Source organism: Tachysurus fulvidraco, chromosome 19 (genome assembly GCF_022655615.1).
Source record: "Tachysurus fulvidraco isolate hzauxx_2018 chromosome 19, HZAU_PFXX_2.0, whole genome shotgun sequence".
Taxonomy (NCBI): domain Eukaryota; kingdom Metazoa; phylum Chordata; class Actinopteri; order Siluriformes; family Bagridae; genus Tachysurus; species Tachysurus fulvidraco.
The window spans coordinates 6540215-6564809 of NC_062536.1; the positions used below are offsets into that span (position 1 = coordinate 6540215).

General features: G+C 37.0%; 1 protein-coding gene across 2 annotated transcripts in view; it reads right to left on the bottom strand.

Annotated features, from left to right (window-relative positions):
• shisal1a (shisa like 1a) overlaps positions 1 to 24595 on the bottom strand; it is a 32714-nt gene that overhangs the window by 4485 nt on the left and 3634 nt on the right. The window contains exons 2-4 of one of the 2 annotated variants that reach the window (XM_027153872.2): positions 14153 to 14320; positions 7954 to 8167; positions 2297 to 2608 (exon numbers count right to left, since the gene is read on the bottom strand). In XM_027153872.2, the coding sequence (XP_027009673.1) occupies positions 2297 to 2608; positions 7954 to 8167; positions 14153 to 14219 (593 nt within the window). In that variant the 5' untranslated portion in view covers positions 14220 to 14320. Of the gene's footprint in view, positions 1 to 2292; positions 2609 to 7953; positions 8168 to 14152; positions 14321 to 24595 lie in introns of those variants that run through there. The other variant, XM_027153868.2, reaches the window with a different exon arrangement.

Here is a 24595-nt window from a genome sequence, read left to right on the forward strand (position 1 = left end):
GTGCTCCTTAAAATAGACATCATGGTTAAAAGCAAACAGCAGATGACCATTTTCAAGATGACTAGAAATTGTTTCTTTGGAATCCACCCAAATTTTAAAACAGGTTTCAAACTTGACCACACATACCAATCTCTCGGGCAAACAGCCTCGGGTTTGGAAAAAAAACTGTCCTAAAAGCGGGCCACGGTAGTAACACTACATCACTGCTGGGCTATTTCAGATCAGATAAATCCTGTGTTATCTAATACAAAGATTTACACACTAATGAGATGGTCTCATCTTGCTTATATAATCTCGATTGCCCAGAGGTGAAGAATACCCTGCACTGATCCTTAATATTGTTCTCACAATCTTTGTGCAATGTATAATAATATTCATACTTTGTTAATTGACCCTATTTCTCCGATTTCAACGATGATAAAAATCCTATTCTAGTTCATGGCTCCAGAAACAGGAATGCTTCTTGCCTCATGATGACACAGAGAACATTTAATAAAAAACACTGTCTGTAATATGGGCCTAATATTACAGGCTCCACATTTCTTCTTGACAAATGCAGCTCAGAAGTGCGTTCATCTCTCTCCGCACTGTGTGCACCTTTTCCCAGTCTTCATATGCCAAGACACATCATCGCATCTCACGCTAGATTCCACTTCTCTGCGTCAGATCAGTTTTCAGACCCGTTCTGAGTGAAAAGCCAGTGGTGGCCTTTTATTTTTGGAAATACTTTATATCCTGTGGTCAGTTTTTTGTCTAGTAGTTTTACTCTAAGCATTAGAATGCATATGCAATGCATTTTACCATAGAGTGACTATTTCATTAAATATGTATAGGGTTTGTATTATATTGTGTATTGAAATCCCTTTTTTAAACACCAATAAGCAACTAGCAGTATGACTGAATTTTAAAAAATTTGGCATTCATGCCCTTATCCAGAGCGACTTGTATTGAAACAAATGAGCAATGGTTTAGAGACAGTGTCACTGAAGAAGAGACAGGAGTCAGAGCTAGAGGTTGCCGAATTGAAGATGTTGAGGTTCTCTTTGGGATTGGACAGGACTAGGAATGAGTACATCAGAGGGACAGCTCATGTTGGACGTTTGGGGGACAAAGTTAGGGAGGCCAGATTAAGATAGTTTGGACATGTTCAGAGGAGGGACAGTGAGTATATCGGTAGGAGAATGTTGGACATGGAGCTGCCAGGCAGGAGGCAAAGAGGAAGGCCAAAGAGGAGGTATATGGATGTAATTAATGAGGATTTGAGGCTAGTGGGTGCAATTGTTGGGGATGCAGAAGTGGCAGCTTGTGGTCCTGGGATTTAAATTCACAATCATCCAATCAGTCCAGACACCTTAACCACAACAATCATAAGTTGTTGGTAGTCTGCCATGAGTATTAATTATATATTAAATATACTTTACATATATGTAAAATGTGCATGCTGTCTGTCAGAGAACTACATTTAAAATGATTTCAAAACCATTCTTAATTTAGCTTTAGAGTTATCCATTTTAACATCATTAACCTTCTGTGAAGTGAAGCCAAACATATGAAGCATACAACACATAATAATGGATCTTTCACTCTCAGATCGTGTATCCCAGATGGTAACACCTTTTATGTTCTAACAGCAGCCAAGAATGCCTTTAGCACTGGCAAATTCTCCAGGCATAGGTGTCACTGCTGTTCTGAGAATGGTCCACCACTTAAATAACATTTGATCAGCAGGGGTCCTGTGTGTCTCTTTTCACTGATGGACATGTAGGAGGTGGGCTGATAAATCATGCTCAGCAGCAGATGGTCTACAGATACTCACTACTTGGGGCTTCACATCTTAATGCTTGAGATCTGCGATGACTAAATTCTTTGTCTATATTTTTGCATGTTAAAGACAAACACAAAGAATATAGTGTGTGCTAAGGATTTTAATACCAATAATAACAATTCATCTGCAAATCTGTGCAAATAATCTCTGTTGTAACAGTTTTAACACTAAATTTTAGGACCCAATGGGTTAATGGCCCAGCCTATTATTTGTGAAATGTAAAAGTATTTAAGAATCTTTTTTTTATTTTTTATTTTTTTTTTAGAATATTTTAGAAAGTACATTCATAGTTTCCATATTCTTATTTTTTCAGTTAAGTTACTACATGCTGTATGTTTAAACATTATACAGATTTAAGCTAGCAACATTAATGTTGGATATTATTAAAAACAATATAATTTATTGTTTGGTTACAAAATGAACCAGAGCAGTACAAAAAATATAAGAATTCTGCCTGAGTGGCAGACTCACCATGCTGTGGAGGTCTGGATGGTCAGGAGCGCAGGACTCTCCACCTCTCCTCTTAAACTCTGTCTGTGATGATGTTGTTGGTGAGGGCCGTGACTCAGACTCGTCCCTGTGCTCGGCTCTCCCTCCTGCACCATGGTGGCACTGTGCCACTGGCTCCTGGCTTGTTTCAGCCATCGACCACCCAGTCCCCACTTCTCCAGATAGACACGACACACCTCATAGTTCATGGCTGAATAGTATAAGAAGTCCAATGCCAGCAGAACCATGACGAAGAAACCGTAAATCCACACACCAACAAGAGCTGTGTAATTACTGCAGCAATCAGAGATCAGAGAACAGGACAGAACATTAGTATTCAGGTAAATTCATACATTATAATGTAAATAATTTGCAGATATATATATGTGTGTGTGTGTGTGTGTGTGTGTGTGTGTGTGTGTGTGTGTGTGTGTGTGTGTGTGTGTGTGTGTGTGTGTGTGTGCTCTAAGGATCACAGTGTATCATGCAAGAGCATATAATGATATACAACCCAAATTCCAAAAAAGGTTGGGACATTTTTTAAATTTGAATGAAATGAAAACTAAAAGACTTTCAAATCACGTGAGCCAATATTTTATTCACAATAGAACATAGATACCAAATTTTTAAAGAGAGAAGTTTTACACTTATAGCCACTAAATGAGCACATTTCAAATTTGATGCTTGCTACAAGTCTCAAAAAAGTTGGGACAGGGGCATGTTTACCACGGTGTAGCATCTCCGCTTCTTTTCAAAACGGTTTGAAGACGTCTGGGCATCGAGGTTATAAGTTTCTAGACTATTCATGTTGGAATTTGGTCCCATTCTTGCCCGATATAGGTTTCCAGCTGCTGAAGAGTCTGTGATCTTCTTTGATGTATTTTTCATTTAATGACGCGCCAAATGTTCTCTATAGGTGAAAGATCTGAACTGCAGGCAGCCAATTCAACACCCGGACTCTTCTACAAAGAAACCCTGCTGTTGTAATATCTGCAGTATGTGGTTTTCCATTGTCCTGCTGAAATACACAAGGCATTCACTGAAATAGATGGCATCTGGAGGGAAGCATATGTTGCTCTAAAACCTTTATTTACCTTTCAGCATTCATAATGCCTTCCATAACATGCAAGCTGCCCATGATGTACAGTATGCACATATTCACCCCCAGACCATTAAAGATGCTGGCTTTTAAACTGAACACTGATGACACGCTGGAAGGTTTCCCTCCCTCCTCTGTAGAACACGGTGCCCATGATTTCCAACAAGAATGTTAAATTTGGACTATCTGACCATAAAACACTTTACCATTTTGAAACAGTCCATTTTTAATGAGCCTTGGCCCACAGGACACAATGGCGCTTCTGGAACATGTTCACATATAATGTTCTTTTTGCATAATAGAGCTTTAGTTGGCATCTGCAGATTGCATGGTGCATTGTGTTTACAGACATTGGTTTCTGGAAGTATTCCTGGGCTTATTCAGTAATGTCATTGACACAATCATGCCGATTAGTGATGCAGTGTCGTCCGAGGGGCTGAAGACCACGGCGTCCCATAAAGGTCTTCGGCCTTGTCCCTAATGCACAGAGATTTTCTTAATTAGCTGCTAGATAAAATATTGGCTCACGTGATTTGAAAGTCTTAGTTTTCATTTTATTCAAATTTTAAAAAATGTCCTGACATTTCCGGAATATTCAGACACTGAATAATATCAGATAAATTATGTATAGCAATGATCACAAGTATGAAGTGGTCAAACAGTGTATTGTAGAATATTAAGAATTAAGAAAATAATGCAAATACTTGGAAATATATGAATCCATTCATATTAGACTCAACTGCACTTCAAACTGCCCTTTTAAATGGTATTTATTGGGGGCATTTTGAGTCATTTAAGATTTAATCTTGAGTACTAATAGACTGCAGTTTGTGTCCGCTGGAACCTGATGCTAAATACAAGTAATATTAAGCTGTGCACATATGCTTTGAAAATGTTAGTACTTAATTAGATCACTGAGGCACTATTAAAGCTATGCATTTATTTACAGACCTCTTCTTAGGAAAGAGATGTTTTGACAGTTCTACTTTAAGGGCTGAAAAAACATTAAAATGCAGTAAATAATATAATATACTAAATAATGATACTTTATAATGGTGAACTTTAAATCAATATTAAGTTCTGACAGTATAATATAAAAAGATTTAACAGATAATGAATAGGATGAAGGATATTTTGAGATTTTAGGTTTTAGGGAATACGGCATAGAAATGAATTATTTCAGTGAGTTTAAATTCACCTAAGCAGAAGAAAACTGGCCACTAATATCAGGAATCTATCAGAATATACAAAAAAAATCTAGTAATACAATTACAACAGAGGTCCTAGTCTTTTTCTACAAAGAAAGTACCACAGAGTAATACAGCTGGCCTGGGGAGAGACACACGGGTCTGTGAAATGGCAAGCCCAGGAGGCTCAGCTGAAGCCTGAAGTGTGAAATGACATTTCCACAGCTGCTTAATGCCATGACAGAGTTACATGTTTAGCTTAATGAACAAGTCCTTTATCTTATTTTCATGGATAAGTGCTGGTGATTTTTCATGGCTTCAAAGTAAGATGGCTCGTGTGGAACTAAAAGATCAGAGTTTGTTAGAGAACATATCTAAACAAACCATATCATGAAGAACAAGAATCTAACAAAACAAAGAAAACAAAGTAATTGCTAATAAATTAAAAAAAAAAACATGGCATAGTGACAACAGTCCACCAAAATTCAGTGATCTGGTACAGTAGGAAGTGCATCATTCAGAGAAACAACTAAGAGGCCAAGAATAACACTATAGCAGCAGAGAACCCCAGCTCAGTCTGGAGAAGCTGTTTGCAGGACAGCCAAAGCCCACACTCCCCACAAAACTTCACTTAATAGAAGAGTGTCAAGAAAAATGCTGCTATCAAAATAAAATCAATATGAAGTCCAGCTTATACTTTGCTAAAAGGCCAGCGGGACTCAGCAAACAAAAATATTTTAAACCAGTTTGGCTTTTTCATGGCATGTGATGCTTGGTAGAATCACAAAACGTCTCATTATTCTAAGAAAATCCGCACTGTGAGGCATGCTGATGGTAGCATCATGTCACAGGAATGAGATTTATCAGTGGACAAGCTTGAGGGCAAGTTGAACAGAGCCTAGAAAAATCCTAGAAGAAATCCAGCATGCTTGATATTGTAAAGGAGTTTCACCTTCTAACAGAACAGCATTCCTATTCATATTGCTGTAGTTAGATTGCAGTGGTTCAAAATAAAACCTGCACTTGTTAGAATGACCGTCAATGCCTTAATCCAATTAAAAGTCTGGAAAGAATGGAAAATAGTTGTTCACCAACAGATAGGGTTTGAACAACTTTGCCAAGAAGAGGAGTGAAAATATCAGAATTGAGTTGTCTCAGCTGAGAAATATCCTATAACACTTGCAGCTGTAATTCATGTATGATTCCAGGGGGGCAAATACTTATGCAAACAACAAGTCTTTGCTTACTTGCTTAATTAACCTTTAATTAACCTTTTTGTTATATTAAAATCACAGTTAAATCTATTTAAAATTCCAGGGTGTAACACTAAAAAATGTGGAGTAAGTAAGTGAATACTTATCCAGTGTACTGTATTATGCGCACACACGCTTGTATGCAAATGTTTTGGCACACCAAACATATAACATATATATGTTATGATAATTATGACACCCTTTTACTTGTTTCAGAACTTAATGTCTCAGACCTTGATTCCTACATACAGTGCAAAATGTTTTGCATTATAAAACAAACAGCTGATTTAAAAATTTTAGTCTTGTGTACTGTGCAATTCAAAATTAGATTACACTGAGTCGAACCTCCATCATGAATAGAAAAGATGACTACTGTTTCTAGGGAGTATAAACAATTTGTCTAGGGTTTCTCTTCACAAAGCTCAAACTGGGGCATGATATTTGGGAAGACAACAGAGTTAATGTTAGGTGGGCAAATTATGAATAGTCACAGTAAAAAAACATTCTCCACTATACAGTTAATGTTCTGAAAATAATTTTTATGTGAAAAGAAATCATACTTTGCATACATATAGATGCCCCTTGTTTAGACAGCTGGCAGGATAAACAAGTTACAATAGCATCCAGAAGAGAAACATCTATCTTCCTCTACACCAGCTTCATTGCCACTCAGCCTGCAGGCATGCATGTGGACATTTTCTTAAACTTGTTAAATGGGAAAATCTACTCCATTTGCATATTATGCATATCATAACAACGCCAAATGGAGGTCACAAACCAGACAGAGCTGCACGGTCTTACACATATCATCGGAAATGTCCAACTGAAAAGTTTTCTTAGCCTCCGCGTAATATTTTCATGAAAAAAGAGAAAAAGTTCCTTCATCATTAGATATGATCATGTATGTATCATAGTTATGTATACATCATTCAAGGGCCTCTATTTGAACTCTGATGTCTGCAGATTTCTACAGATACCGTCAACAGCAGAATAAGGCAGGCTATTCGTCAAAAAATATGACATATATTAGACATTTTCAACTCAATCAGGCTCACGCTCCCTCAACGGAAAAAAGTAGATTGCTATTATATTGCTATTATTTAGCAATGTTTTTACGAGCTAATTAAGCTAGCATACTACCATACTAGCCAGTGTAAATACTATTGTATCTGTACTGATATCATGTAAATAAAATCTCTCTCTCTCTCTCTCTCTCTCTCTCTCTCTCTCTCTCTCTCTCTCTCTCTCTCTCTCTCTCTCGCTCTCTCTCTCTCTCTGCAGCTGTTTTGATCACAGCAAAGGAACCATTGTTTTACACAATAAAAAAATGGTGCTAAACAACACCCAGTTTCCATCTACATTTTGAACTTTCCATTTATGTGTATAAGGCACGCAGGAGCCAGTTTTTACAATATACTGGATAGAATGCACATTTCTGTTCTTGCCCCTGATGGATGGCTACAATTATAATTAATCTCAAAGCCATTTTTTGATGTAAAATTCAGAAACTCTGTTATGTGATTTTTTTTATTGTGAATGCCATTTTTGTCAACAAAAAAAAAAAATTTTGCTTCCAATTTTTTTTAAATTATTGACAGAATATATGCTCTACATTTACACAAGAAACGATTCTATGGACACAAAATTGAATTTTTTTTTACCTACTGTATAACTTGCCTTTCCATCAGCTATAACTGAAAGCACTTCAATATGCTGTGATTGAAATGTTTAAAAGCTGCAGATGTTAGACTCTAGTCAGTGCAGAGGAGAACCCATGTTTCAAAACCACACTGGATCTACAGAAAGCTACAGGACTTCAGTCAAGCCTCATTCAGACTGACGCCAACAGTGTTAGTTTTACTGTCAAATTAAGATAGATTTCAAAAGAAAGGTGTCACATCTTTTTGTACTGTATTTCTACATTTAATCATTATACTTTGGTATAGGGATAATATATCGTACTGAGACATCACAATATTTGATATTATATTTATCATTACATCGCTACATGAAATTTCAAGATTAGGTAAGAAATAGTTTTTTTCCCCACAAATTTAGCAGGGCTTCATGTTTTTGCTGCATCATATGTTGCTTACTTACTTGTGTGTGAAACCATCAGAGGTGTTGGTGAGGTTGGGCTGCATGATGCTCTGGAACTCGGTCTCGTTGCAGCAGTACTTGAAGGCGGTGTTGTTGTGGTGACAGCAGAACATGTAGGTCTTGTTGTCAGAGAGTCGAGGGCAGTGAAAGCCGAAGTGATAGCGCCCTTTGTGGTCAGAGTAGGGTTCGCAAACTCTGAAGTGTGCCGAAAGAGCTGCTCAGAGAAAGAGAATATAAAGCAGGTTAGCTAAAGATCTTACTAAATATATGCAAATTAAAAGTGAATATTAAATAAATTAAAGATAGCACTTGTTTTCTTTAGCAGATCATAAAACACATAGCATTATGTAATGGCCTAGACAAACCAATGAGCTGTGTTCAGTCTTTATTACAGTAAATGTGCAACATGTGATAAGTATGGTTTACTTTAAAATAAATGGCCAGTCTGATTGCCTCGCATACACACAGCACGTGTTCTTCAGATGTCTTTTACTAAATAATGGATGGTAAACTTACAACTCAGTGTTCAATACAAGCTCATGCATAGTTTTTTTATATCACATTTGAAAGGTTTTGGATTATATACTGTATGATGTGTAACATAGGATCTTGTGTAATTATACAGAGGATATCATGTATTGTTTCATGTAATGAATGATCATGTATTGTTTACCCTCCGCCATCCCCTATTGTAGCCCTTCCAGACAAACATAAAGTAGTCCTGACATCAGTAATTGCACAAAACTGACATATCTTGATGACCTGTCAAAAGTTGTAATATCTGACAAATGGCACAGACGAGCCTCTTTCTGTTCCCAATTCTGCTGTTTCGTATATGGTATATACTGTTTGTTTGCTACTGAGTCTGACTGCAACCTCAGCTGCTTGCCTATAAGATCATATCCGGTTTTTAACAGGAAGAGTTTAGACATGCCATCATTTGCATATAGATTAGAGCTGTAAAAGGATGATGGACAGATAAATTGGATAGACAGAAGATCTCTCTCAGGCACCTCTTCCAGTCCAGAGAGCCTTTTTACAATAATGTGTTTTGTGTTAAGAAACCACTCGCTGCTGCCGAGATTTTCCTCACATAGACAGCCTAAAGATACTGAGATTACTGCTTAGGAACCAGGAAGATGGATATGGACTGCAATTGATACAAACAGTTCTGCTGCAATGGCTTAGGACTACGGTTGCTATAATAGCTTTAGGACTGCAGTTGTCCTGAACAGTTTAGCACTCAAGTCTTCATCAGCGAACACTTGATCACTTCAACAAGATAGGCTTTATGTTAAAACTAGCTACAGCATTATAGCATTATACTATACTCTCATATAGTATTATAGAGTCTGGTTCCTCTCAAATTTTCTTCCTCATATACTCTCAGGAAGTTTTTCCTCACCAAAATCACCTCTTAAATTCTCATTAGAAATAAAAATATAAATGTCTATCTTGAATATATATTTATATCTTTCACTAAAGCTTGCTAAAAGTACTATACAGATAAACTAATAACCGAACTGAATTTTAGACTGGAAAGGAAGATTATCTAATATAGTAAAAAAAAAACAACAACACATCTGTTAAGTAAAGAATAAAAATACTTTGTGGCATGGTCTTGATCATGCCTTTCCATAACAGCATATGCTTTATTCCTCTTACACCACAGAAATTTGGCAACTTTTTACAATGCCATATTTATTTACCTGTTACAATTACTGCTTGTGAACATCCAGAAAAGAAATTAGTTCTTGTTATCACTTAGATTATAGCAGCACCCCTCTTTTTTTCCTCTCTTGATATTAATAAGACCAAAATTCAGTGTGTCATGTTAGAGAGAAACCAGTAAGTCCACTGTCAATACTGTCTCCTATTGGAAAACCTTTCACAGAGACACCTCTGTCTGTTACAAAGTGCTGACACAGTAGACACTTTCCAAAAATGTTAAATAAATGTCTTCTCACAGAAACATTACCGTATCGTCAATGGCACCCGTTTTTAAAAAAAAAAACATTTATACTGAGTGTCCTCTGAATATATAAAGCCCTGTTTATGTTGGTGCAATAGAAACAATAACAAATTAGCATAACTGCATTAATGTAAATCTGAGATTTGTGTCGCAGCTTGCACTACTGTAAAAGCTTCAACATGAATCGACATTCTGTCCACCTTCTAACCAATCAGAATGGAGAATTCAATGCACTGTGGTATAAAATTAATTACCAATCCTTGCTAAATGTTTTTGAATTGTGGTACAAGCGATGTCCCTCTTGAAAAATTCAGTCACTACAGTACTGTAATACCATAAAAAAAAACATTAACTATGAAGAGTTAAGCCACTTAATTATACTATATATACTATAATTATGCTATAATTATATTATATATTTATACATGAACACCATGCAAATAGATAACTAAAAAAGTACTTTTGAAATAGATGGCAACTCTATGTGGCTAGTCATAGGTCTCTGGATGCATCCGTAAAAAGTAATTTAATATAAAAATCAATGCATTGCATTACCTAACTACAATAAAAATCAACTGCTAATACACAGAGAAATGAAAACAGATTATTCATAAACACATATTTAGAGAATGACAACAAACCAGTGCAATATTCCCAAAATTACATTACATGAATGCACAATGAAGAAATGATTACATTACGAAACAATACAACAAGTTTAACGTCCGCATTTGACCCCTGTGTAATGACAATTAAAGCTCAATACCTGTTTGCCTGGGCAGACGGAGGGGTTGTTAATGGTTGTAATAAATTAGCACTGATAGACAAAAGAGCCAAAGAGCCCTGCAGGAGCACCTCTGACCCCATAAAGAGCCATGAATAGCAGTGGAAGATATTTGGCAGCTCCTTAGCTGTGTATCCATCAACCCAAACAGGCAAAGAGTCAAGCCATAATACAAGGTTCTCATATTTAGGGGGGAAAAAAGAACAGAAGGAAAAAGCCAGGCATATGAAATGAAAACCACCTGTTGAGCCCTGTTTTTGTTCTACTATGGCAGCAAAAACCAATCAATGTGTTTTGATTTTTGTTTGCTTCATTATTAACATTGTGCCGTGTTTTGGTGATATCAACACAACCGGCACTCCTGTTCACTTCTCACACAATGGAGCGAATGCTAAATGAGTGTTTCTCCAGCGGGTGCCTGGGTACGGAGACACCTGCCTGACAGCCAGCTCGAATTCCTGTCTCTATCTCTCTCCATGGTAACCGCACTGATGTGTGTTTCATTCAGAGAGCTGGCTCGCAGAGCAGTTAGACACATGCTGAAGTGATTTAAGAGGTAACAACACACACTTCCAAACCCCCCACTCACCCCAACACACACAACCTCCTCCTGTACCTTCCCCCATCTATTTAAAACTGAATTTGGCACATTCACCGGAGCACGTCCTGCTTCTTCGATCCACTTCCTCTCACGCAAAATTTGTAGGAATTGTCACAAGCACCACTGTTAAAAAAAAAAAGCATAAGCTCTGTACCTCTGTCTTTACCGTAAACTCAGCAGTTATAACTTTATAAACTCTTCATGATAGTTGTCAAATACTTTATCAAATAATAGTGATATCATATAGTGAGATTTATTTCTGGACTACCTCAGTCATTCGTACGGTCATCTTGCTTACACTGGATCACAAAAAAAGGGCAACCTGACCTCAGATCTAAAAGTGTTTTGGTATTATGAGGTATTTTTAATCCCCCTTATCCAAGCAATAAAGCCAAGGAAAGGGAAAGAAATCACCAAATTTAGTCAACAGGTATATAACTTTCTTGGGTTTGGATTGTTTGGGAGTATGTTTAATCTGCCAAACATTTTTTATTTATGTATGTTAATGTCTATACGGATCAGGAAGAGACTCATTTGGACGGGCCTATTGCTTCATTAAACCTAGACTCAAGGTTCTGGTTGGCTTACCAGGTTTATAGAGGTTAAAATCTTCTCATGAGAGTTTTGGCCAACACAGAGTCTCAGCATGTGTTTCCTGGCAAGACACTTTGGGTGTGTGAATCAACCTGGTTATGATTTTATAATAATAGCATATTGTGTTTTTTTTTGCTCATAATAACTGGCTGACTGACTGTGAGAGAGATTTTCTTTTAAAAGATATTAAATAATCACAGATGTTTGAAAGTTCTCCTCGTCCTTAAATGACTTGGTGTAATTGTGTCCATCTATGTTCCAATTACCATGTCTGCCTCTGGAAAAATATAGGCGGATATGTGATATTGTGAAGCTTTTCATGCCAGTGAAGGACTGTAAGTCTTGGAAGTGGTTTATTTCACTGATAAACCTATGGGACAGATTGTTGCAATGAACAGGATAAATGGGCATCTCACATTTCTGCTATACAGTGTTGGTCAACTGGAGCCTCTCCTTAAGAACGTTGGATGTGAGGTGGGAATACACCCAGGATAAGATGGCAGAGCACCATGCACACACACTCATAAACACATAGGGGGAATTTAGCATAGTCCACCTACATATATTTTTTGGGATATGGGACCATGGAGGTGCATTTGGACTGCTGCTGCTGCTGCTGTGGTGGGCTGTGGGGATTAGTGTTCATTCCGCTAAAGAGCATTAGTGAGATCAGACACTGATGTTGGAGTGTGTCTGTGGGGATTAGTGATCATTCAGCTACAGGAGCATTAGTGAGATCAGACACTGATGTTGGAGTGTGTCTGTGGGGATTAGTGATCATTCAGCTACAGGAGCATTAGTGAGATCAGACACTGATGTTGGAGTGTGTCTGTGGGGATTAGTGATCATTCAGCTACAGAAGCATTAGTGAGATCAGGCACTGATGTTGGAGGGGATTAGTGATCATTCAGCTACAGGAGCATTAGTGAGATCAGACACTGAAGTTGGAGTGTGTCTGTGGGGATTAGTGATCATTCAGCTACAGGAGCATTAGTGAGATCAGACACTGATGTTGGAGTGTGTCTGTGGGGATTAGTGATCATTCAGCTACAGAAGCATTAGTGAGATCAGGCACTGATGTTGGAGGGGATTAGTGATCATTCAGCTACAGGAGCATTAGTGAGATCAGACACTGATGTTGGAGTATGTCTGTGGGGATTAGTGATCATTCAGCTACAGGAGCATTAGTGAGATCAGACACTGATGTTGGAGTGTGTCTGTGGGGATTAGTGATCATTCAGCTACAGGAGCATTAGTGAGATCAGACACTGATGTTGGAGTGTGTCTGTGGGGATTAGTGATCATTCAGCTACAGGAGCATTAGTGAGATCAGACACTGATGTTGGAGTGTGTCTGTGGGGATTAGTGATCATTCAGCTACAGGAGCATTAGTGAGATCAGACACTGATGGTGTAAGAGTGAGGTCTGGGGTTCAGTCGGTGTTCCAGTTCATCCCAAAGGTGTTCAGTGGGGTTGAGTCAGAGTCAGGGCTCTGTGCAGGACACCCGAGTTCTTCCACGCCAACATTAACACACCATGTCTTCATGGAGCTCATGGGCTTTGTGTGCAGTGGCATTGTCATGCTGGAACAGTGTTTTAGTCTCTTAGTTCAAGTAAAGGGAAATCTAAAAGCTATAGTGTAGAAAGACATCCTATATACTTGTGTTTGGGGAAGAACCACGTATGAGTATAATGATCAGATGTCCACAAACTTTTGCGCCTTTAGTGTATCTGTATCTGTTTAGTACACCAAGATATTCATATGTTCAGAAAATACTAGAACATTCTTAATAAAACTGGTAAAAACAACAACAACAAAAAAAAACAGGTAGAAATGCCAGCACTGTCAGCATGGTCTGTGAATTCTGATTCTGATAGTCCATAATTGGGCTCAACTACAGATGTGTGTGGGACTATTTTTTAATCCCACTCACAAAGTTGTTATTTGTGTTTGTACCTGCAGTGATATTTTTTAATGAATGCAGTTGGTTTGGCTTCCAAAAAATATAAACAACCTTGTAGCTTGATGTTTTTTGCTGGAAAAACAGTAATTAATTCCATATATGTGTATGCAGTTGCATTAAGGGTGTGCACATGTTAGGAGCTTCACCTAAGATATGATCAGATTTTTAATATAATATAATGATAATATATTAAATTATAATTATAATATATTAAATATAATTAGATTTTTTTTTCTGCATCCCTGTGGTCTCATTTACTTTACAAAATCCTCGGTGAAGCTCACCTGCAGTGGAGAGCAGGAGGAAGATGACAGCCAGTGTGTTGGAGGACCAGTTGCCTCGCATGGTCATCACTCTGTCCTCATGAAGAAGGGCGCAGGAGAGAGAGGGAAGTGTGACCTAACACACACACATTGCTTTCTTTCGTCTGCTTACACTCGTCATGCTGCAGACTGTTAAAAAAAGAAACAAAGACATACAGTATATGTGCATGTGTACAGGCAATGACCTGCTCCTGATTCGTGACCTAACGAATCTTAACAAAAAAAGGAGATCAAGAATATGATGAACGAGGTGAAGGATCTCAGAAACCCAAACAGTTTAAGTATAAACAGATTTCTACACAGCTTTTTTATATATAAATTTACAATTGCATCTTGTTTTATCCCTGTTATATTTATATGTAACATTCTTGTATGATCATTACCTCTCTCTTTCTCTCTGTCTCTCTACTTTAGTCCAGGAATATATTTTGTAGTTTGCTTTCTGCCAACATTTTTGCTCAGCTGTGCACTTGCCAAGAAAATAAAGGTACTCCAGCTCAGTCATCCAGGTCATTAAATTGTCTAATAGTTGTAAGTCAATGTGACTGAAACTTGCTATGAACTCTAACAATTTTTGCATCTCATCTGAACTATTGAACTCAGATGACTGGTAAAATGTTTAGAGTAAAAAAGATTACGCCCCAAGTCCATGTGCTTCGACTTACAACTACATGGCATTAGGTATTTTTTGTCAGGTTTCTAAGAGAAGCCTTTTTTTGAGTTCTTCTGCTCAAACAACCATTATTCTGTCTACCTGACCAAAATGGAGGGCTATAATTGTTTGACCTTTTCAGACAATTCACATTTGCAGTGTCTGAGCATTTCCTATTAGTGCTGGCTGTCCTGAGAACGTACCAACCAGACACACGAAGAATTCCTGCTCACATATCTACACCTTAATGCAATAATCAAATTCAGATTCAGATTATATCGGTCACAAACAATTGTACACAGTACGACTCGCAAAAGCTTGTAAAAGCTTTGTACAACGGTGTTATAAAAATAAGAATATGAATAGGTTTAAAAAGGATTTTAAAGTACAATGAAAAATAGTATTAGCTATATTTTTTTCATCACGACAATGACAGTGGTGATCTTCTGTATATGATATGAAGATATAAAAAAAGATATAAAACAGTTATCAGTGATGTCGCTACAGATTCTGTTGCTGATGTTGCTATAGACTTCAAATAGTTTTTAGGAGAGTGTAAAAGTACACAGATCAGACGAGAGTAAGACTCTCCACTGTTTTATTATTTTTTTTCGAAAAAAACAATTATTGCAAGAAAATTATTTTACAGATCATTCAAATAATAACCTTGTCAGTGTAAAGGAATAACTGTTAAATGCATTTATGTGTATTTAAATTATTTATTGAGCATTTATAATTTATATTAGAAAGTTTTATTAAATACCGTAATTGTTAAACGTCACGAGTGCATTCTCAGGCAAATCCACAGCCATATGCACACTCATTTACAGCCCCTCAGTCCCGTGCAGGTAATCAGAGCTGACATGTGGCACCTAAACACACCTCTATTTTAACCCCAGGAGTGTTTCAGTTGGTGTGCTGACGTATAGTCTGTACCACATCTCAGAGCGGTAAGTACTCTGAGAGGTCATTGTCTTTGAGAGCTAATCTCCCCAATATTTCTAATCCCGCCTGATTTTTCCCCAGTGTAGGATTTAGAGAAGTTTTATTGAGGTTCAGGCCAAGAGTTAGAACTCTTCTTCTCTGTCCTCGAAAAGCTATTTAGGGAGTCTGGTTTGCCAAGTGACGTTCCTCGCTGGACCATTAAATTAGACATAAACAGTGTTTCCCTCCTCCTCGTTTTAGTGGTGCGGTGTGTAAATTTTAGTAAGAAACAGGATTATTCTCTGTTTCACTGTCAAGAGTGTTGGCCAGTGTAGTGTGTTGTTCCACTGTTGTACTCCAATTATTGCTTCCACGTGTACACCGCATAGTGGGCAGCGCTTTGTGTCTCTGAATGCGGAGCACGTCTATGTCGGTTTGAGTCTCGTTCTCGCCATAACACTGCTACTACTACTACTCGCTATTATGGAAGTCATTACTTGGCATTTTGCATGCTTGCGTTTTCTGTTCCGGACTATTGATCCGGCTCCTTGTCCTCAGTTTCCTACCTCTTGATCCAATCAGATAACAGGCCCTGCTCGGTCTTCACTTCCACTCTGTACGAGCACTCCATATGCCACTCTCCATACAAAAAAAATAAAAAATTATACAGGCTCAACAAATACTACAGAATCCCATTTCTCTGCAAATCCATCCAGTTAACAAACAACGTTTAAGTCAATACGTAAATTAAATTATTTTTCTGTACGTTTGATATTAAACATGAACATGTGGAATATTTACATCACTGACTAAAGCTTTGTTTTAAGATGCATCTAAAATCCCTGGAGGATGGCAAGATTACAGAGACACACACTGACTAACCCTTGTGTGTTGTTTGGATCAAATCAGATGCAGATCAAAGCTGTATTTCATTGCCTGTGATTGCAATAATCTTGTTTTTTGTGCTTTTATTGTTTATCACTTGTATTTGATAAATCAGTTCAAATTATTATTATGCATTTTTATTTTTGTATATTTTATTGCACAAATTATAAGTCACAAAAATGAATGACACTTTCATTGATTAAATGTAATCTAGAAATTGCAACCATCAATCACAAATGTTATCTGTACTGTCTGGGATTGAGATGAAGACAATATGTGTAAAGGACTTATGTTTTTAATTTTTTATTTTAATAGTGCTTACACAAACAGCACCAAAGGCCAAAGAGTTTAGAAGGTTAACATTTGACAAACGTTGCCTAGAGAAGAAAAGAAAACACCAGATGAGACTGACGGTACTCCTTTGCTATGATGCTTTGATGACTGTAAGCATTCATGGACACTATCACGCACAGGTGGAATTGTTTTGAAGCAGTTTCCTGGCTTCCACAAAACTGAAGTTTCTCCCAAACTGTTTGCTCTCACTGTGTTAAGAAAATTGCTGCGATTAACTTGTTAAGTTAGATTATGTCTAGTAACTAGTAGATACACAGCTGATTCAGCTTATCAGCAAATGCTAGTAATTTCCAAGGCTTGTTAGAACAATAAATCAATCATATTGTGTACAACTCTTCTTTTTTTTTTATCCTTCCACCTTATGGTCTTATGTTCTCACTGTTGCAGTTGACAGAGACAGAGTCAACACACCTGGGATCTGATTACCTTGTACTTTTGTCTACGTGACTATATGGCAACATTGGGAAGGTGTATTTTTAGTTTTAGTGTTTGCTTTTCCTTTTGGTGTCAGACAAACAAAGGACAAGTCTGTTAGACATGGACATACGTTTCTTCCTAACTTGACTGTGCTTCAGCAATGAGAGAATAAGCTTGATAAAAGGTTCTTTGATATTGTTGAACTAATATGAGTTAAAACAGCTGTGAAGTTCTTACTTATTGCAAATTTTGTAGACCTGAATAGAGAGCAGAGTAGCCTTAGCCATGTAGTGACAATATTTAATGGGGGGGGAATGCTGTACATTCTCAAAATTCTCATTTAAGACCTTCAGAGAATTTTATTTGTAAAATAATAGTAATATTCTGCTATTATTGTGTATTAGTCTGAAAATTGTTCATTCCCTTGAATGATTGTTTACTATATTATACAAATAATCTATGTAAATTGTCAATGTGGTATATACAATCTATAACTTTTTTGATTTCGTTTCTCTAATAAATATGACATTAAATAATAAATAAAAATATATTGTATTAATAATCTAATAACAATATATTAACAATAATAACAAGAATAATTTTTTTACTGCTTTATTTATTTATCTATCTATCTATCTATCTATCTATCTATCTATCTATCTATCTGTCTGTCTGTCTGTCTGTCTGTCTGTCTGTCTGTCTGTCTATTTATTTATTTATTTATTTATTTATTTATTTATTTATTTATTTATTTATGTATGTATGTATGTATGTATGTATGTATGTATGTATGTATGTATGTATGTATGTATGTATGTATGTATGTATGTATGTATGTATGTATGTATGTATGTATGTATGTATGTACGTATGTATGTTTGTTCAGAGCTTTTGTGCTTGTTAGAAACCAGGGGAAAGAAAGTGTCAAAAGGTTTAGTTGTATTCACTTGTGCCGTACTCACAGATACACACTCGTACACCACAACCATGTGAAGCGCTGTTTCTTCAAATATTGCTTAGGAAAATAAGCCAACGATAGGGACAATATGATGGAGTGTATATTTTAAAATGACATTTATATGACTGTATTGTAAATCTTCTAACATTAAAAGAGATAAAGTGATACCACTGGATCCTCTGTTCATCCCTTGCTATGTAGTGAGCATGACAGTTAAATCGGTTTTAAAGTAAATTTGAGCTTTTAGTTAATAATGCTGAGAATATCAGTGGTTTCCCTGAGCTGATATACTCCGGAAATCACAGAAACTGTAAACAGAGAACAATGCTTCCAGTCACAACAAAAACTCCTACCTTTTAGACACATTACTCCCAGACAGTGAGGGAGTGGAGAAAAATATAAAAGATGATTTTCTTTTATGAGCCTTTTGCAACACACACACACACACACACACACACACACACACACACACACACACACACACACACACACACACACACACACACACACACACACATACACACACAGCTATTGTTCCATTTATACTCAATCGTTTCAAAGGAAACCTCAATCTCTGAATACAACAGAAAACTATTATTACCACTATAAATGCTTTAGCAAAAAGAGATAAATAACAGCAAGTATATCATGTTGAATTAAAGCTTTGTGTCTGAGAGCTTTATTCAGCAAATGCAAGATTTCTTTCTTCCTTTCTAAAATTTTATTTAAAATTCATTTCCAAATTCATGTACACATACTCAATCACGTACAGTCCGAAATGCAAGGAAATGCTCTTTTTGACTGTCTGTGTCATTAAACTCAAATGAGAAAAAACTAGACAAAGAATGTAATTTAATTAAAGTGTAAATGAACTATACAGGTAAGAAAGGGAGAAGTATTTTAGGCAATACTGTACATGTATATAGTGATGCCAATAAAGCTTATTAAAAATGAAATTATAGAATATAGAAAATATTAAAATATAGATGAACAGCATTACTATTTTGAAACCTAGTAAGAATTATAAACTCAAACAGAGCTTAACTGGGAATTCTTAACTTTTTGGAATCTTAACACTTAAAGACAGGGTCTCCGATTTTTGAGAAATGCTTCAGAAATCTGAGTCGGGCCGAATAATAAACAAAAATCAAAACAAAAATCAGAACAAAAATCAAAACAAACGTGTAGCCAATTAACAGAAAGGGGCGGGGCTTATCAATATGCGGCGGAGAGAGTGTTCAGTGCGCATGTGTGACATTAGAAGAAAGCGGTTTTAACATTGACATGGAGGATAAAAACAAAGAAAGAAAGTGAAGAAAGGCTTACGATAAGGCAAGAAGTAGGACGTGTTAATATAGGATCAGCTTTCCAGTGCTGGAGAGAACTGAAGGAGCAGGAAGTTGGCCACATATTCACAGGTTGGAGTTTCCCGAGTCAATAACTCCTGAGCTAAACGCTGTTACTACACAAATAACACCTCTTTTCTATCGTAGTAATGTAGAGAGGCAGCTACAACCGCGTTTTGTGTAGTAACAGCGTTTAGCTCAGGAGTTATTAACTCGGGAATCTCCGACCTGTGAATATGTGGCTGACTTTACTTAAGACGCCGAGGCGCTTTTTTCCTTCTCGATAGGTGAGTAACGTTGGTTTTGCTTTGTTACACAGAACTAATATATGCCTTTGTCCTTTACATGATTATGCTTGTGTGTCATTTTTGCTTGTTTGTTTATCTACAATCGTATTGTTCTTCCCTTCAGCTATGATAAAGACACATTTATTTCCATTATTTTCCAGGGTTACGTATGTATGTGTGGGTGGAGCTATCAATACAGGGGTGGGAACCATTTAGGTTAGGGGCGTGTTTGTTTTGGTGATTTCAAATGTCAACATTGGCTTTCAAACAACGGAGACCCCACCTTTAACATCATGCATTTTTAGGCTTTTCTGTATTTAAATGAATTAATCACCAGAATAGAAGGTAGTTATATTCTGTCAACATTTTTTAATTCAAATTTGTCAATCCCTCCCAATCATCATGCTAGCTCAGCTTATTATATAGAATTAGGCCAGAATCTTCCACATTGAGCTGCTCAATGAATGTTTTTTGTTTTCTGCACCATATCTCTGTAGACTGATGTCCATGAAACACTTAATTAAAAAAAAGCCAAAATATTCATACTACTAGCACCAACTAACAGGCCACGGATAAAGTCAGTGAGATTATATTACGCTAGTCATTCTGATGTTTGATGTGAACTTGAACTGAAGCCCATGGCCTGTATATGCATAGTTCTATGTGTTGCACCGCTGTCAAATGACAGTCCGATTAGATAACCCCACGGATGTGTAGGTATACAAGTGTTCCTATTAGTTACTAGTATGTGTATGAATAATTAAGAATTTCAATAATGAAAAGAATATAGTATGGAATGCTTGTGTCAGAGAAGTGGAGCTTACTGTTGTTAAACTCTTTATACACATGAGATAACGCATAACATGGCTGAACCATCAGACAGAAGATGAGCAGGCTTAGGATTCTGAATTTGATGTAGTAGTAAGAGTGAATAAAAAGCGTCTGAGCTGTTGTCCTGAGATACATGTGGAGCACAAATGCTTGAAAGGAGACATCTCAGTGAGAAAAGCAGATGTGTGTTCCTCTACGACAGTGAACGATTCCACAAGAGACATCTACTGCCTAATGCATGCTGTATGCTTCATGTCACTCTGAAAAGGTGTTTGTGTGTGTGTGTGTGTTTGTGTGTGTGTGTGTGTGTGTGTGTGTACAACAGAAAGAAAGTATGACAAAAAGGATGTGGTATGATGCAATAGATTTAATGAGCAGTATTCTCAGTGCAGCTCCAAGGACCTTTCTATCTCATTCTATCACTCACTGTCTCTCTCTCTCTCTCTCTCTCTCTCTCTCTCTCTCTCTCTCTCTCTCTCTCTCTCTCTCTCTCTCTCTCTCTTGCCGTAAATGTCATTCAGTTCCCTCTCCCCATCACTCCCTCCATTAACCCCGCACTGTCAGCAGATCCATGTTCAGTTTACAGCTACGCCAGCAACCCATGCAGTCCAAGTTGACTGTCAGTCATAACGCATGACCAAGCCAAATCTTCCTGTTAAAGCTCTTAAAGATTAGCACTAAATAAACATAAAGAACATACAAAATCTCATGCTAATCATCTCATCTCACACTCAAACCAGCATCATCATTTTTCACAAAACTGATGTGTCTCATCAGAACCAGAAGGTAATAAAAATGGTCCCAGCATTAGAAGTATCAGAATGAATTGAAAAAAAAAAACCCAACAAAACAATGATTTGAAGTTATGCATCTAGTCATTACTAATAAATCAAGTAGATTTTTTCTTACTTGTTGATTAAAAAACTAAATGAAATAAATATAGACGTCAACATAACTTTGAGGATCGTAATCATATCAAATGAGGAGTTCTGGTAGTGTTTATATCTATCTGTTCTTGGCCTGTTAGTACCTTGTGGTCCGCTGTGAATTTGGACATCTGCTGTGTGTCTCGGTTGCAACCCAACCCTCTGCTTTTATATGCTAAAAAGAGAAAACACAAACAAATGGCACACAATAATGTCCCACGCACACGAGGCATGCTCCACGCTGTTACCTTGGAAACACACAGAGAGATAAAGAAGCAAAGTATTTTATTTTTAACTACAGTGATTTTGATCTCGTTCGAGAGTGATGAAGACATGAGACGCTTACGTTTGAAGTTTGAACTCTGGATACAAATCAGATTTGACTCTATGAGCAAGGGTTAAATAATTTTTTTGTTAACAGTGAAATGTTGCTTCAGGAATCCAGTGTTTCACATAGATACAGGTCATGGTGGCTTATTAGTTTGTATATTTGCCTCACACTTTGGAGTTTGCAAGATCTTCCCTGTGCATTGTGGGTTTACGCTGGGTATTCTGGTTTCCTCTCTCAGTCTAACAGCCTCTACTTTGATTGGCAGCTCTAAATCGTCCTTAGTGTGTGTGTTTGTGATTGTGCATTGTGATTAGTTGGCCCTGCCTTATGCCCTGAGTCCTCTGGGATAGACTCCAGGTTCCCTGTAGCACTACACACTACAGAAATGAATTACATTAAACTCTCATTTAAACTCCACTGAAGTAATTGTTCCCTATTCAACCTCCAACTATGGAATGTCTTGGCTCTATGTAAACTGTACTGTTTGCATAAAGATTTAGACAACTAAATGTTTTTTCTCTATTAAACAAATCGGATTTTAACAAGTTGGGCAAATTGAGCTAAAATTTCTAATTATTCTACATCTTCATCCTTGATTCATTTCAAGCATTAATTTAAATTTCATGGCAGATCATCGCTACAGTGGTATGAAAAAGTGTTGGCCCCCTTCTGGATTTTTTTTGGACGTTTCTCACACTTTAATGTTTCAGATCATCAAACAAATATAAATATTAGTCAATGATAACACAAGTAAAGACAACATGCAGTTTTTAAATTAATTCATTTTATTATTAAGGGAAAACAAAATCCAAACTCACATGGCTTTGTGTGAAAAAGTGCTTGCCCCCTAAACCTAATAACTGGTCGGGACAACCTAAGCAGCAAGAACCGCATATTTAAATTTGTTTGATGATCTGAAACATTAAAGTGTAACAAATATGTAAAAAAAATAAAAGATCAGGAAGGGGGCCAACACTTTTTCACACCACAGCATATTCTAATATAAATGCATAAAATTAGAAAGGTGATCTGCCAATACAGAAACACAACAAGAAATGTGTTAAAACTTTCATAAGTGTTGCATAAATATGCCATGATAAAAAAAATATAATGTTTAAAATATGCCATAAACAGACATAAACAGTTTTTCCTAGTTTAGAAATAAAAGATTATTTTCATTTTCCACTCAGGGAAACTTGTAAGGTTTTCCACAGAACCCAACAACAGAGGGTTTCTCATTACAGAGAGATGAACTATTCCTTAAGAAAAACATTTTTCCAAAAACTGTAGATGGAGCAAAGAACGATAAGTTTGTCTAATTTTAGCATTTACTTTATTTAAGCTACAGAGTCAGATGATCTAAAGTTTAGTTATTGTTGAAGGTGATCAGAATATTGAGATGATCCACATCCAAGAAAATAGCTTTCAGGGAAAAGGGAACTCTGGTCTTTCATTAGCGTGTCCTTGAATGTAAAATGGCATTTATGGAGAGTTCCATAGAGAGCTGTTCATATGCTGGACAAAACACTGCCTAATTCTTCTCTCAAGGCCAAACTGGAAATGTGTGCATGAGTGAAGAATAGAAAGAAATGCATGAGGAGAGAAAGAGAGCTGAGCAACAGAGAAAATAAAAACAGAGACTAGAAGAAACGATAAGAACTTTAGAAACAGGGAGTGAAAGGGATGAGAACTAGGAAGACAGGAGATTGAACACACACACACACACACACACACACACACACACACACACACACACACACACACACACACACACACACACACACACACACACACACACACACACACACACACACACATACACACACCCATTCATTAGAGAGTCTTCCTTATCTGTCATACTTAGCGCAGGAAATGCAATTGCGCTAGAGAGAATAAATTAATTGATAATTAAATTAACATTTAATATTATCATGTTTAAACAAGAGGCTATATTATCATAAGAAGACTAGGGAACAAACTCTTTCTCTCTTTCTTTCTTTCTCTCTCTCTCTCTCTCTCTCTCTCTCTCTCTCTCTCTCTCTCTCTCTCTCTCTCTCTCTCTCTCTCTCTCTTTCTCTCTCTCTCTCAAGGCAACGCTCGTGCTTCTAAACACATAAACACTGCTCCTCCAGTGTCTTCCTATTAAATAGCTCCTCCACAGTTTTGCCACATGCTCGCAGCTCAAAGAAGCCCAACTAGATTCAAAACATCCGCAGGGCTGCACGCAAACTCTCTCTGAATTTGAATAAGTCACTGTTTACCCCCTAAACTTGAAACAACAATGAGAGAATGAGAGCAAAGTGAGAGAAAACAGTATAATGGATGTTCTCTGCTTTCAAGAAGAAGTCAAAGACTGCTACACTTCAAAACTTAAAAGCTTCACGTCTGTCATTCTGCCAAACACAGATATGGTCCAGATCAAGTGATATATCTCCTTAATGGGCTAGGATAGATGTACGCAGTGGTCTCTAGTCTGTCTGAAACACACGAAGC